Source organism: Pelobates fuscus, chromosome 11, assembly GCF_036172605.1.
Source record: "Pelobates fuscus isolate aPelFus1 chromosome 11, aPelFus1.pri, whole genome shotgun sequence".
In the NCBI taxonomy this organism is placed as follows: domain Eukaryota; kingdom Metazoa; phylum Chordata; class Amphibia; order Anura; family Pelobatidae; genus Pelobates; species Pelobates fuscus.
Window position 1 is genome coordinate 52,380,348 of NC_086327.1, and position 14,447 is coordinate 52,394,794.

Genomic DNA, 14,447 nt, shown 5'->3' on the forward strand with positions numbered 1-14,447 from the left:
CATAGAGCTGCATCACATTTACTTTGTTAATATTTTTTTGCCACAAATATATTAATCAACTCACATATATGCTATTATATGGCACCAGGAAAGCACTTGGTGTGCCGGCTGATTCTGTACACTAGTAAATTATGCATGACCAAACGAACAGTTTAGGAGGAAGCGAAAAAAAATCAAGAGAACTAAAAGCAAAGCAATGTGGGGAAAAATACCAGATAATTGCATTCAGGCAGGCACTTGGACGGCCAGCTCGTTTACATAGTAAATAGAGTACTGACTGTAGAAGGTTGGCAGGAGACTTTTGTTATCAGTCTCAGCCAGAGATCACAGTCTCTGAAATCCAGTCACCAGTGAGTTAACATTGCGAGAGTGTGTGTGTGTGTATATGTGTGGTGGTAGGTGGAGTTTTTCCACTTTCATGCAAAGGTGTGCCTTACAGTGCTGCTGAGTGAGAGAGAGGAAGAGGGAGCATTCTGCAAGGTGAGGGAACACGCAGCTTTTGGCAAAGTTTTCTTGAGTGCAGCAGCTCTTGCACTGGGCCCAGGATGCTTGTAAAGGAATACAGGATCTGCATGCCCTTGACTGTGGACGAGGTAAGGTTTATATAATAATAAAAGAAAAAAAAATCCTATGCTTCTTTTGCTGTACTCTGTGGTTTGGAGGGATTTCTTCTGTTTTCCAAAGATTTAAAAAAAAATATTCTGTATGCTTGTTTGAATGTAGTTAGGGCTGCCAGACTACTCTAAAAAAGCATGGAACAGCCATCTGCTTTTTGTCCTTTATGAGAAAGAGGTCAGAAATGCACATGAATGTTGTAGCTAGAAGCTTTCATGTTCCCAGGGAGGCTGTGTGTTCTGTACGCAGCCTGAATAGCACTAATTCCACTTGTAAGAAAGCAAGTGCCATTGCCTACGTCAAAACATTTTGTATCTGCCACTGCGTTGCCAGCCAGCGTTTTTGTGATAGAAGGAGATTGAAAATCCCTATAAATGTGCCTCCCTGGGGCTGCGACAACTTGCTGTGTCTTGTAATGGAACGCTGCAGTTTGCAGAGAGATGCAGAACTATCGCACACCAATTACATTTTTTATCACAGTTTATATCTCTTTATCAGTGCTGTCTGACACTTTTTACTCACCTGTTTGAACAAAGTGTTGCTGTGATGCCCTGACACACTTATGTCGTATTACCTGAAATATTGGCTTCTGTCACCAGATTTTGTTTCCCTTGTATTCTGAAAATAATCATGAGGATTACTGGAGGAATGTTTCTACGGGATTTAACATGCTGCAGTGTTTAGTTTTCGTATGTCTAAAAAAAAAAAAAAAAAAAAAAATCCATTTGAGGGGTTGAATGGGAGCAGCTGTGTATTGGGGGCTCTGCATTAAATGAGTGGTCTACCTATGTTATCTGTATTGTATTGGTCTTATCACTGAATCCCCTGAGACAGCATTCCATTGTGCTGGCTGAGCTTTGTGAGAGCCTTAGTCCTCAAACTGAACTGGGGTTATGTAGAAAGGGCAATGCTGAGACAGTGTTCTAAAAGTGTAGCAATCAGTTGGGGGATGTCATTGGTTTCTATGGTTACTGTTCCAATTTTAGAACTTTGCCCCAGAATTGCTCTGCATTGGTAACCCCCATTGTGTCATATGCAATCTGTACTTGATTGGGCTCCTAAGCTTAACTTCAGTTGATTACCAAACATGTATAATGCTAGTAAAACCAACTTTCTTGGTTTATGGAAAATAGCAACAGATTGTTGGACCCACTTGATCATTTATTTTTTTTACATGATTTGTTAATGCATTCATTAATATTCTAAAATTCATTAAGATTACTTTAAGCGTTATAAGTAAAACAAGCAACTATTAGGAAACAAAAGTAAAAAAAAAAAAAAAAATACCAGAGGATATTATATTATTTCATTTTATCTGTTTGGAATTACTTGCCTGTCTACTGAATTATATGTTTGACAATACAAAGTGAAATCAGGTTAGGAAAGATGATTCATAATGCTGCAGTCTGTATTGGAAGTGCAGTAGTTGTTTCAGTTCAGGGTATTGTTAAAGCTTGTCCACATGATTCATGAACTAACATGCATGTCTTTTTTGCAACTATATGGACATAGGGTTTGGGCGCCTTGGGAATTTTTCACTAAACGGTTCATTGTCTTGGTCAAATAGACAAACTGGAAAACAGATGATTCAGATTTTTTTTTTTTTTTTTTTTTATTCCATATTTTGGCATGTATGCTGGTTTCCATCAAATGAAAATAAATATTATGCAAATTATGTACAGATTGTCATGTTCATCATGTCTCACTAATCTAGATAAGGCTTTAAACCTCAGAAAAAGATAGTAATCTTTATGTTGGTATTATTTTTCTGTTTATTTGGAAACCATCATATTACACAGCACTGTGCAATCAGTAATACAATTGGGTATATCATTTCTATGGCTTAGCACATGTGAAGTATATGATTTGCATAAAATCAACAAGTTGGCCAAGCTGGATACTTCATTCCAACCCAAGGCTTGTTGTTCAGTTCTAAATTAAACACAAAGTGCCGATTAGTGATTTTACATCTATAATTGAATTATTTAGTGAATATACTATTATCTAATTATGAATTGTACTCCATTTTAAGCTAACGTGGCTGATTAGATGTGTTTTATAATAATTAAAATTACACTTCATGCTTTAAATGCTATATACACATCTAAGTTCTCTTAATGTTAAATGTAAAGGCTTGGCCTGCAGTTGTGGAAGGGGCATGGTACCTATTTAAACCCCCCCTACTCACCTTCCTCCGTCCCGTACGTTTTTTTTGTTTTTTTTTTTAGTAACTCGCATGTCCCCACGCTCCACTCCCTCTATCTATACTTTCATTACACCTCATGGGTGGGCCCTCTTTTATTACAGGCCTCCCATGACGTCGGTTCCGGCACACCTCAACCGACTTATTTCCCTTTTACTTCCTATACGGCCTTATTTGCCCCTCACACAAATATATAACATAACGTATGCAAAAAAACTAAGAAAAAAGGTTGTTCCATACCTGTACACAGGAAGTGCCAAGACAATACTACCTTTTTAAATGCATAGAGCATTTACAATTGAATAGAATTTGCTTGCGCAGGCACAATTCAAAGGCTTAGTATTGATAAAAATGAATGGGATTGTCTTGCACAAGTGAATGGAAATTGTTCATAAACACATAAATATGTGCACAGTAATTCTCCCACAGACAACAATAGGAGGATCAAACTAGCCTGTAATATACTTAGTCGATTATTTTTAATACTTAAGTATTACATACCTGGGACTCCATGCTATTTTACAATTTAAAAAAACTAGTCACAAAACTAATGCTGTGTACAGACTTTAAAGAGACACACTAAGCACCAAAACAACTTTAGCTTAAAGAAGTGGTTTTGATGTACCGATCATAGCTCTATTCTCACAGCTCAATTCTCTGCCATTAGGGAGTTTTTTATACTTTGTTTATGCAGACCTAGCCCCACCTCTCGACACACTTCCTGTAAAGATAAATCGAATGTTTAAACTTCCTTCATTGCACAGTGTATTTAATTCAGACTTTCTTATATCTTGCTCTGTTAATGGTTAACAGAATCTACAGGAGCCTCATGTGTGTAATTAAAGTTTAGTTAACCGAACAGTGTATAGAAACTTCTAAAGTGAACACACAGTGCTGTTAGATTTGATGAAACCATTTTTTTTCAAATTGACTATGTGTGAGTCACAGCTAGGGGAGGTTTTGCTAGGGTTCCATTAATAGAAACAAAAGTGATTTAACTCCAAAATGGCAGAGAATTCTGCTATAAAACTGCAGGGCCATGATTTATACAAAAATGTGCTTAAAGGGACAGTTTAGGCACTACAACATCTTCATCTAAATAAAGTTGTTATGGTGCCAGAAATCCCAAGGTTGGACTCTTACCTTAAGGGGCTAAACCGTTCTTGAATGGTTTAATCCCAAAGTAATTCTCAGGTCCTCCAGGTGGCATCTGGCTTCTGAGTCTCCGTTTCAGGAAGCATGGTGTGCCACTGGGCAGGGGTGCCGCTGATTGGCTTAGAGCAGTCAGCTGATGCGCTCAGCTAATCAGTGACTCCACATTTAGAAAACTGGCTTGAAAAACGTGGGTTTCTTTTAGAGCTAGTTTTAGGAAAGGGAGGCCCCTGCCCAGTGGCACGCAATGCTTTCTTAAACTGTGATTCAGGAGCAGGATGCCTCCTGGGGGGACCTGAGGATTGGCGCTGGAGGAACACTTTGAGGTTAAACTGTTCAAGAATTATTTAACTCCTTTAGGTAAGAGTGCACACAGGGGCCTCCTGGAACCATAACAACTTCATGTAGCTTAAGTTGTTATGGTCCTCCGAGTGTTACTTTAATTAAGCTAAACTTGTTTTTCTCGCTTTTAAGTCTCTGTCAAAGTTTCTAAAAGTGTTAGAGTTTAGATAAAATAGCACTTACATGACAAGACTTTTATTAGATTTACTTTGATGGGGGAGGAGGAGAAAAGTTACGAGATAAAATTGTAACAGCCTAACTGCATGCAGCATATTGCCTAAGTTGCAAATGCCTAAGTTGTTTCCGTTGTTTTCTACAAGCAGAAATTTGTCCGACAGTATATTAATTTATCTTTCTTTGCATTTTTCATTTGTTTTAAGATAATTACATTGTGAGCTCAGCTTTTAAAAATTGTTTTGCATCTTTAACTCCCAGGTAATAAAATTGAGCTTTGAAGTGAACTGAGATAATGCGATCTACTGTTTACATATATAGGCACTCTCTAGACTGAGTAAATGTTTGCAGAGAAGTCATGTACACTACATATAGTATACTCTATTTTAATGTTTATTTTTAAAAGCAAAATTTATGAGAATATTCAGATAGACATGACAACCACATTTTGGTAAAAGTAATTCTTCAATTAACAAATCAGTAATTTAAACTAAACTGTAGCACATTGAAATACAGTAATATTTAGGTAAACACAGCTGATTTTGGGGAAAAAAAAAACCTCCAAAGCAGTTGTAGCCCCAGCTAGGTTAGTTTAGCCTGAGTTTTGCCTTTCAGATGTAGACTTACAATTTGGAGGGTTTTTTTGTTTTTTTTTAATTTGTTTTTATTAGAGTTTGGATACTCATAATATAACTTTGTCATAATATGAAAGTAATACCAAGCATTAGGTAACACAAGATTATAACAATATCAAGAATTAGGTAACATAAGATTATAGCGATGTCTCAGAGTTCACTTTGCTGTAGTGTAACAGATATCAACATGACTGTGTCTACACTTAATGTCTTGTTACATTAATAACAGTCTTCTGTTGGGGCTGTAATTGGTAGATTTGAAGAGTAGGTGACGCTTAGGTAAAGTTTCAGATGATGACGGTTCTTGCGCTACTTGCGCCACAGCTGGTCATCTATGCGGGCTCCGAGTGTGTGTGTGTGCAGCCCCTTAGTGGTGAGGCTTGTGAGTGTCTCTTGGGCATTTTCGCTATATACATGTTTTTCTTTGGACCCAGATTGCTTTTGGGCGTACTCTGCGCTGCGATGTCAACTTCTATGGATTCTGGCCCCCCGGGCTCTGGGAGGTGCAGCTGGCGGAGGAACTCCTTTTGGTTGTCCATAGAGGTCAGGGTGAGCGTCTGGTTTCCCCGTGGTACCTCCAGGGACCCGTCTGCCCCCCATCTGTATCTGACTCCTGCTCCTCGCAGTTGTTTGGCAGCTGGTGCAAGTTGCCTCCGTTCCGCAAGTGCTGCGAATGGTAGATCCCCATAAAGGGCCACCGTGCTGCCCTCCATTTGCACAGTGCCCAGGTCTCTTGAGCGGGACATAATAGCGGAGCGGGTTGCCATGTCCTTTGTGACCGCTATAGTGTCTCTAGTAGCGTTTTCCGGGGCCGTTGCCGCTTTCCGGATTCGAAACGCTGACAGTATTGCGGTGGGGTCAGTGCCTCCTTTAAGGCCCATTGTAGACAATAGGCGATGGATATAGGGTATTAATGCCTCTCCTTCCACGTTTTCTGGAATCCCCCTGAGGCGTATGTCCCGCCTTCTGTGTCGAGCTTCCATAGTGGTGATAGTCCGGGTTAGTTTCTGGACTTGTGAGGAGAGGGTCTGCATTGTGTCTTGGGAGTTCTGCATCTGGTGGTCTCTTGCATTTTCCCTATTTTCCATTGCTGTGAGCCTTTGTTGGATGTCCCCCACCTCTTTCTGTGTGCTTAATATATCTGCCCTCCACACCTCTCTCATTTCTTTTAAGAGATCCCTGATGTCTCTTTTCATGACAGGGGATGATTCTGCCTCTGATTCTGTGTCAGGACATGGGATCTCGGACTCTGCTCTATGTGAGGTAAGGCTTTCCCTGTCATCCTGGGAGTCCTCCTCTGCACTGCTAGCTGCGGCCGCCATCTTGGCGGCTACCTGTGGGTTAGGCCTTGTAAATGAGAGCCGGATATCAACCAATTTGGGTGTCTCTGGCTGGCGATTTTTCTTATTTTTGCGCCCTATTAGTGACTCTGGTCGGGAGGCGTGTGTGTGGCCGATTTTGGGAGCCGGGTGTCGGATGAGTGCTTACTGTTTTGTTCGCTGATACGGAGCTCCACACACTCGCGTCTTGTTCGCTCGGCAGCCGGCCACGCCCCCACAATTTGGAGTTTAATACATAAACCCATTAGCAAATAGCCTTGAATGTTAAATAAAATCTGAAGTTATTCCATAAATACAAATGAATGCTGTTTTTTTGCATGCACTTTAGTTATCTATATGCACGAGCATGTATTGAAAATGCCAACTTTTTCTGGTTTTGTAAAATATGTAAATGTTGTTTACATGTTTAATTTTGTAAGTGATCATTTGCCCTGATAATTTATTTTGTTTTGTTAGCATATTTGTTTTGTTTGAATATGTGTATACTGCTTCACACTAGCTGTTTACAGTGAAACTAGACGTTTCACGCATGCTTAACTAGTTGAAACTAATTTGCGCGGAACAATGTATACAAAACAAAAGGACATACTTACTTTGCAAACAATCTACATTTTATTGTGTTTACAATATAGGTTTTAAGTATGTGCAAAAGAGCACACACTTTCTTACTTTGAGTTGAATTATTAACTTAACTTGGGTGATTTTTACATTTAACTAAAAAAATAAACAAAAAAGTACCTGACCGGTGATGTTTTAGTTGGATTCTGTGGGAAGAATTTACTCATCCTCGTGGATATTTATCCTCTTACTCTGCATAATCTTAGCCTTTTCTGCAAGGAGTTGCATAGTTGCCCTCATTTTATTGTATTCTCAACTATGCAGAAAAGAAAAAAAAAAAAGATGATTAAAAGGGTTACTTCAAACACCATGGTTGCTTTGAAACGCTGTGCATATGATTTAACCCAGCTCTGTTAGTGTCATTGGGTAGTCATCAGCTGTTCCGGACTGCCATTGTCAATACTTTGCACATTTTAGTGCATGAAATGTCAGCCATTGGCTGAGAGTTGTTGGCTCTTCAGAACCTGGTAAGGGGGTAAACCGTTGGTACTCCTGACATCAGAGGATGTCATGCTTCCTTCTTCCTTCATGTTGTAAGCCATAATCATTGCACTTATGACAAATCACGGCTTGAACTATCTTGCTTTGCATGTAATGCATCTATCTCATATAGTTTCCCCTTTTATGTTGAATTACTGAAATAAATTAACTTTTGCACGATATTTAAATTTTAAAATTTAACATAAAACAGGTAGAAAATCTTGGGGAAGATTTTAAAGTGTACTGGAGGTCGTTCCACAATTGCGGCGCTCTGTAGGAGGAGGATCGGGCTGCTTTCTTTTTGTATTGAGGTAGACTAAAAAGTGCTGGTACTGGATCGGAGGTTATAGGAGGTGGGAACAGCCAAGGAGAGCATTAAGCTCAGGAAGGGTGGGAGGTTCCAGAAAAGCTCTTAAACACAAGGCTGGAAAGATGAAGGGTGCGTCTGGATTCCAGCGACAGCCAGTTTAGTTCTTTTAGCATGTCACAACGGTGGGTCCTGTAATTACATTGCAGCACAAATCGGCAGAACGAGTTATACAATGTATTGAGTTTATTAATGTGGGATTGCAGTGCAGGTGCATATACTACATCCCCATAATCAATGATTGGCATCAGCATTTGCTGTACAATCTTTTCCTTTACTGTAGGCCTTAGGCGGGATTTGTTTCTGTACAGGGCACCTAGTTTTGGATAAAGTTTAGTTGCAAGTATGTGGAGGCCAAAAGATAGATTGGGGTCCAACAACATACCCAGGTATTTGAAAGAGTGGACTGCGGTCAGTGTGCTATTTGAATTAGTTTCGATGGATAGATGGGAATTGTGCAATTTAGGTACTGTTCCAAAGATCATTGTGACAGTTTTGTCAGTGTTTAAGAGTTAGTTTTTCCATTACAAGTGCCATACTTGTCAATGTATGCTGTGCATTCTGCAGAGGTTATGTTAATTTACATATAATGCCAGACATGTCTGGGAAAGCATATCAATTTAAAAATTGAAAAAATTAGATTTTATAAAATAAGTAGCTATTTGGTTGTACAGAAAAGCTCCCAAGTGACAGTTCCATTTCAACACTGGAAGATTTTATGAGACTGCTATTGACCAATAAACATTCCCATACCAATATAGGCCTCGATTTAATTCTATCTGCCGACAGTCGATAATTACATTTACAGCACATTTTATTACTCAAATTCTGGTTGGATTTAATGCAAACTGAACTTCAAGAATGGCAATTAGTACAGTAATCTATAAAGGACTATTAAACATGCGAACCAGACATTATTTGCGTGCACAAATAAATACATGCTAACGGAATACAGCTTGTTAATAAGTCCAGGTTTGATTTAGATACAGCTGAATTAAATAAACACACTTAAAAACTGTAGCAAACAAAGCACATAGATGTAACTGTAATGAAAACCTTTTTCTTTAAAGGTCAGAATACAGGACATTGAGTCATTTGTAAGTATAAACATAGTGGCTTAGCCATCATCTATAAAAGTATTTATTTGGGGGCACGAACCCTACCAGCTCATAAGAAGTTTGTTCTTGCCATGCTACTCCAGGGGGTTATTTAAGGTCAGATGCGTTCTGTTTGCTTATTGAATGAGCTGTGCACTAGTGACACACTAATCCAAATAAAACTAAGGATTCCTTTTTCTTCTTTTGACTCTTTACTTTCATCACAATGTGCATCATGTTAATTTTAATTAGTGTATCACTCATTACAAGCTTGCATAAACAAGCTAATGGACACATATGATCTTGTACATGACAAACATTATTACATTGATACAAACTTTCACCACTGTACAATAAAGCTATTAGAAGAAATTGAGCTCAAGTATGTAAACTTTCTCAAATTGGCTTCTTATAATAATAAATCCGATTAGAGCAACAGGATGTAGTTACTAAGCAGATGCTAGTTTACTTCACTTTACTAAAGTGAGAATCCAGAGTGAATTCAAAGTTGATTTCAAATTTAAGATTAGTCTAGCCGAGCTGAAAAACATGGCTAACTTAGAGAATTTTTCTAGTTAGACTATTTTGACTTTAAATTTGAAATTCACTTTACAATCTCTCTCTAGTAAATAACCCTGTGAGTGGTAGCTAAGACCCATTGAAAGTTGTGAAAATCAGGTTAATTTTTGGGGGCGTGGCTATCCGGGCAAAGAACAAGACGGGCTGCTGTGGAGCTCCTGGAAGCCACATGGCTAAATAGAATAAATTGCCACAGAGACACACAGAATTAACCACAAAAAGACACACCAGTTCTTGCAGAACCCCTCCAGGAAGAAATGGGGTGAAAAAAACGCAAATTGACTTACTCGGGGAGCGCTAACCAGCCAGACATCCGAGCGTCCTTTGAAAGGCCGCAGCAGCCCTCGCAACCCAAGATGGCGCCCACAAGGCCTCGAGACTCTAGCTACTCAGACGAGTCCCCGGAGGAAGACAGCTTTACACCAGCAAGAACCCTGAGCAAGGTATATGGGAGCGAAGAGTCTGACTCGGACACCTCACCCTCTACCAAAGGGGATATAAAGAAACTACTGATAGACCTACGTGAGGTATGGATGGCCGACCTGGCCGACGGTCTCTCCACATGGGTTGCTGCAGTGGAAACTAGGGAATCACGCAGGGAGAAGGAGCTCAAGGAGACCCGGGCCCAAATAGAAACCATGTCCCAACAAATTCAGGGACTCACCTGCACAGTCACCTCGCTAGAATCCCGACACCGCAAGAAAAACATACGGCTCTGTGGATTACCCGAAAGAGTGAGCACGGAGACTTTCTTGGACTTCGCCAATGAAGTAGCAAAGGCGCTGGGAGTACAAACCACAGCAGGTGACTTGCCCCTCATGACTGCGTTCCGAATATGGAAGGCCCCGACGGCCCCTGCGGATGCCCCCAGGGACGTCATAGCTGTCACCCGGAACATTTCAATTAAGGCTGCAATCCTGGCCCGATCGAGGAACACCCCTGACATCAGGGTGGACGGCTGCTCAATACTGGTGTACGATGACTTACCCTTCACCGTCCTGCTGGAGAGGTGGAGGTTTATGCCTGTGACGAGGGAACTCAGAGACAACGGGATCCGATACAGATGGGGAGCACTGGGCACCCTCGTAGTACAGCAGGGAGACACGATCCTGACCCAATGTGCGCAAGAAGACCCAACCGGATTCCTGACGGCACTTAACTTGCCACGAAAGGCAAATCCTGCGACCAATGCAGAAAAAACGCTAGCGACTGAAGTGACCGGCACGGAGACGGAATACAGAAGCGGGAAATAAGCATAGAGAGCCAAGAAAGCTGAACCCACCATAGACTGGCTTGAGTGACGGAGGGTAGGTGACATCAACACCCCCAGGACTTACCAAGAACTATCACACACTCTTGCCCCATGAAGATGAAGAAAGCCCAAGCAGTTAATGCGGTACACCTTCAACAAAAACTTTACCCTCCTGGACTTAATTCTATTACACCGTGGACTTACCCTTAACCCTCCAGGATTTCCACCAGGTGACACCCACTGTTTCCCTCCTGCCACCGACCTAGGTTAGACAGATGACCGGATAAAATACACAACCCTAGCTCACACAATACAATTGTGCTAGCACTTGAGGCCCACAATCTGACAGGAGCCCCCCCAGAGCCTAGCTGGACACATAGACACTCACTCATAAAACCGGGATATGGGCCATCTCCTCTGACTGACGAACTGATAGGCCACGAAAAGGCATATTAGGGACACAGATAACCACGCATCTAAACATACGCGCTACATGCGGGTTAACAGGAACGGAATTTTGACATTACCATTGAGCCACTATGACACATCTTCTCCCTCATCGCAGGAGTAAGTCCTTCCACTAGCCACCTCGGAGCCTAGACCATGCTGCACCATAACGACAGTCCATACGCCCACTAATAGCAGGACTTCATGACCTCACCCACGAACGGAGCGGTAACATACCTAACCCACCCAGACGGCCACTATAGTAAGGTCCCCAGGATCAGCTTGTCTTGACACAGTGTGCTCCCTCCTGCTACCATAGACGAAAATTGGACACGTTACTTTCAATGCTATGCTTATAATACCCGACAAAGTTTTGCTTGTGACAGCTGTTGTGGCTGCACAGCCCAGTGTTATCTTATGCACAACCAAAATAAAAAGAGAGAATTGATTAAAAAAAAAAAAAAAAAAGGTTAATTTTGCTCCAGTGAACACTCCTGCTTAGAAAATCCATTGCATAAAGATACGCAACAACTGAGACTAATCAGCAATAAACGTGATGGTCCAAGATTATTAAGTACTCCAGAAAGAACTTGACTTGCACAAACTCAATGGCAGATTTTGTTTTCACGCCTGTAGTGAACAGTGGATGATCTCACCATGCATTTAAAACTGTAATGCAGGGCAGCACTGAGGCATATAAGCTACCGCCGTTAAATTAGTCCCTCTTCCAAAGAATATATTTATCTTTACCATCTTAATATGGTAATAAGCATAATAATTTTAAATATTTGACTTTCAGAGTTTCCTTATCTTTAATATAATTCAGGTATGATTGCTACTGTTCCTCTCTAAGTCATGCAAACTCAGTAATATGCAGCCATATTGACTTCATGGGACGTGTAATTGTGTCTCCGTATAATGTCATCTCTGCAAGGTATATCTAATTTCAGAGTGTCCCTTCCTGGCCTGCATTTATAATGCAGAATTTACATTGTATGACAAATTATCAGTGTCATGTTTGTGTTGGGCTAACCCCTGTGTGACAGCAGTTATGTTGCCTTGAGCATTACTTTAAAGGGATACTATAGTCACCAAAACCACTTTAGCTTAATGAAGCAGTTTTGGTGTATAGATCATGCCCCTGCATTCTCACTGCCCAATTCTCTGCCATTTATGAGTTAAATCACTTTGTTTATGAACCGTAATCACACCTCCCTGCATGTGACTTGCTCAGCCTCCCTAAACACTTCCTGTAAATAGTCATCTACAGTTTATCCTTCCTTCATTGTAAGTTCTGTTTAATTTAGATTTGCTTATCCCCTGCTTAATAGCTTGCTAGACCCTGCACGAGCCTCCTGTATGTGATTAAAGTTCAATTTACAGAGAAAGAGATACAATTGTTTAAGGAAAATTACATCTGATTTAAAGTGAAACCAGTTTTTTTTTGTTTTTTTTTAATGCAGGCTGTGTCAGAGCCAGGAGAGGTGTGGCTAGGGCTGCATAAACAGAAACAAAGTGATTTAACTCCTAAATGGCAGTGAATTGAGCAGTGAAACCATGAGGCATGATCTACACACAAGAACTGTTTCATTAAGCTAAAGTTGTTAAGTGACTATAGTGTTCCTTTAATCTAAATACATAAATACTATTACTATAGATTACAAAATACATTTTCTTTACTTAAAATGTTGTTAGCTGAAATACAAGAAAAATATTTTAAGTTGGGTCATATCTAGCTGTTAAATATTTTATAAACCATTTTCCATGTATGAATTCTAACCACTTCACTACCAAACCATGTATTCATTTACATAATTCCATTTGCTTTGCAAAATGAAATTTGGTAGATAAAGCCTCACTTATCTAAATGTATACAATGGAAATTATTACCAGCTCGAAAAAGGAACCAATTTCTCTGGCAAGAACCAATTCCACCCATTTTATGCCTGAATGAGAGCTATACATGATACACCCCCCTCTTTCTAAATTGTAAAGAAAGCTTGAAAGGTTCAAAGATTGAAGAGGAGAGAATGCCATAACACTTAAAAAAAAAAATGAAAAATACAAAAATGTGTGTGTTGCCAATTCTAGTAAGAGTACTGCTTGTAATGCACCAGGTTCCTTACAAATAAGTAGATAACTGACCATTTAAATTTAAAGGAACACTATCGTGTCAGGAATAAAAATGTGTGTTCCTCTCACTATAGGTCTAAATAACAGTTTAATCCCCCAGCTCCCCCCTACCTTTGGTTGAAAGGTGATTTTACTCACCTTTTCCAGCACTGTGCTGGTCTGGTAGCAGCTGGCCCCACCTACCCCTTGGTTGAGATCATCAAACTTGATGATTTTAGCTAATCTAATGCCCTCCTGTAGGAAAGCATTAGGAGGCTATCATGCATGCGTGGCAAAGCACCACATTGCGCCAATCAGCAACTCATCTAGAGATGCATTTACTCAATGTATCTCTAGGGGAATAGTTCAGCGCCTCCATGCAGAGTGTGGAGACGCTGAAAATCAGTGCTGCATGTTGTGCAGCACTGACCCAGGAAGAACTTCTAGTGACTGTCTGAAGAGTGGCCACTAGAAGTGTTCCTAGGCAGTAATGAAATGCCTGCAGGGACGGACTATACATTAAGCTATAGTTATTTGGGCTAGAGTGTTCCTTTAACTATTTTTACCACACCTACTGATGTGAAAAATGTACATCTGTTTTTATAAGAAGACCCTGTGTGAATTTTTTAGATGAGGTATACACTATATGGTTTATAGCTTTTCATTATCTTAATATTTCTATAAAGGATCAAAAAAGAAATAGAAGATAAACATTGCACAGATTTACATTCTTTTATTTATATATTTCCAAATAGCAATCTGTACTCAGAAGTGCTGTTCTATCACATGTTTGTGTCCTCACTATATCTGCCATGTTTTAAATAACTGTTAGAAACATTGAAACATAGAATGTGACGGCAGATAAGAACCATAAGAACCAATACTTTCATTAGTACCTGGCCTTATCTTATAGTTAGGATAGCCTTATGCCTATCCAACACATCCTTAAACCACTTTACTGTGTTAACCTCTACCACTTCAGCTGGAAAGCTATTCCATGCATCCACTACCCTCTCAGTAAAGTAATACTTCCT

General features: G+C 40.1%; 1 protein-coding gene across 1 annotated transcript in view; it reads left to right on the plus strand.

Annotated features, from left to right (window-relative positions):
• Positions 1-436: 436 nt before the first annotated feature.
• LOC134577885 (cytoplasmic phosphatidylinositol transfer protein 1-like) overlaps positions 437-14,447 on the plus strand; it is a 189,719-nt gene continuing 175,708 nt past the window's right edge. Inside the window, exon 1 of the mRNA XM_063436800.1 lies at positions 437-593. Within this exon, the coding sequence (XP_063292870.1) occupies positions 546-593 (48 nt within the window). The 5' untranslated portion in view covers positions 437-545. The remainder of the gene's footprint in view (positions 594-14,447) is intronic.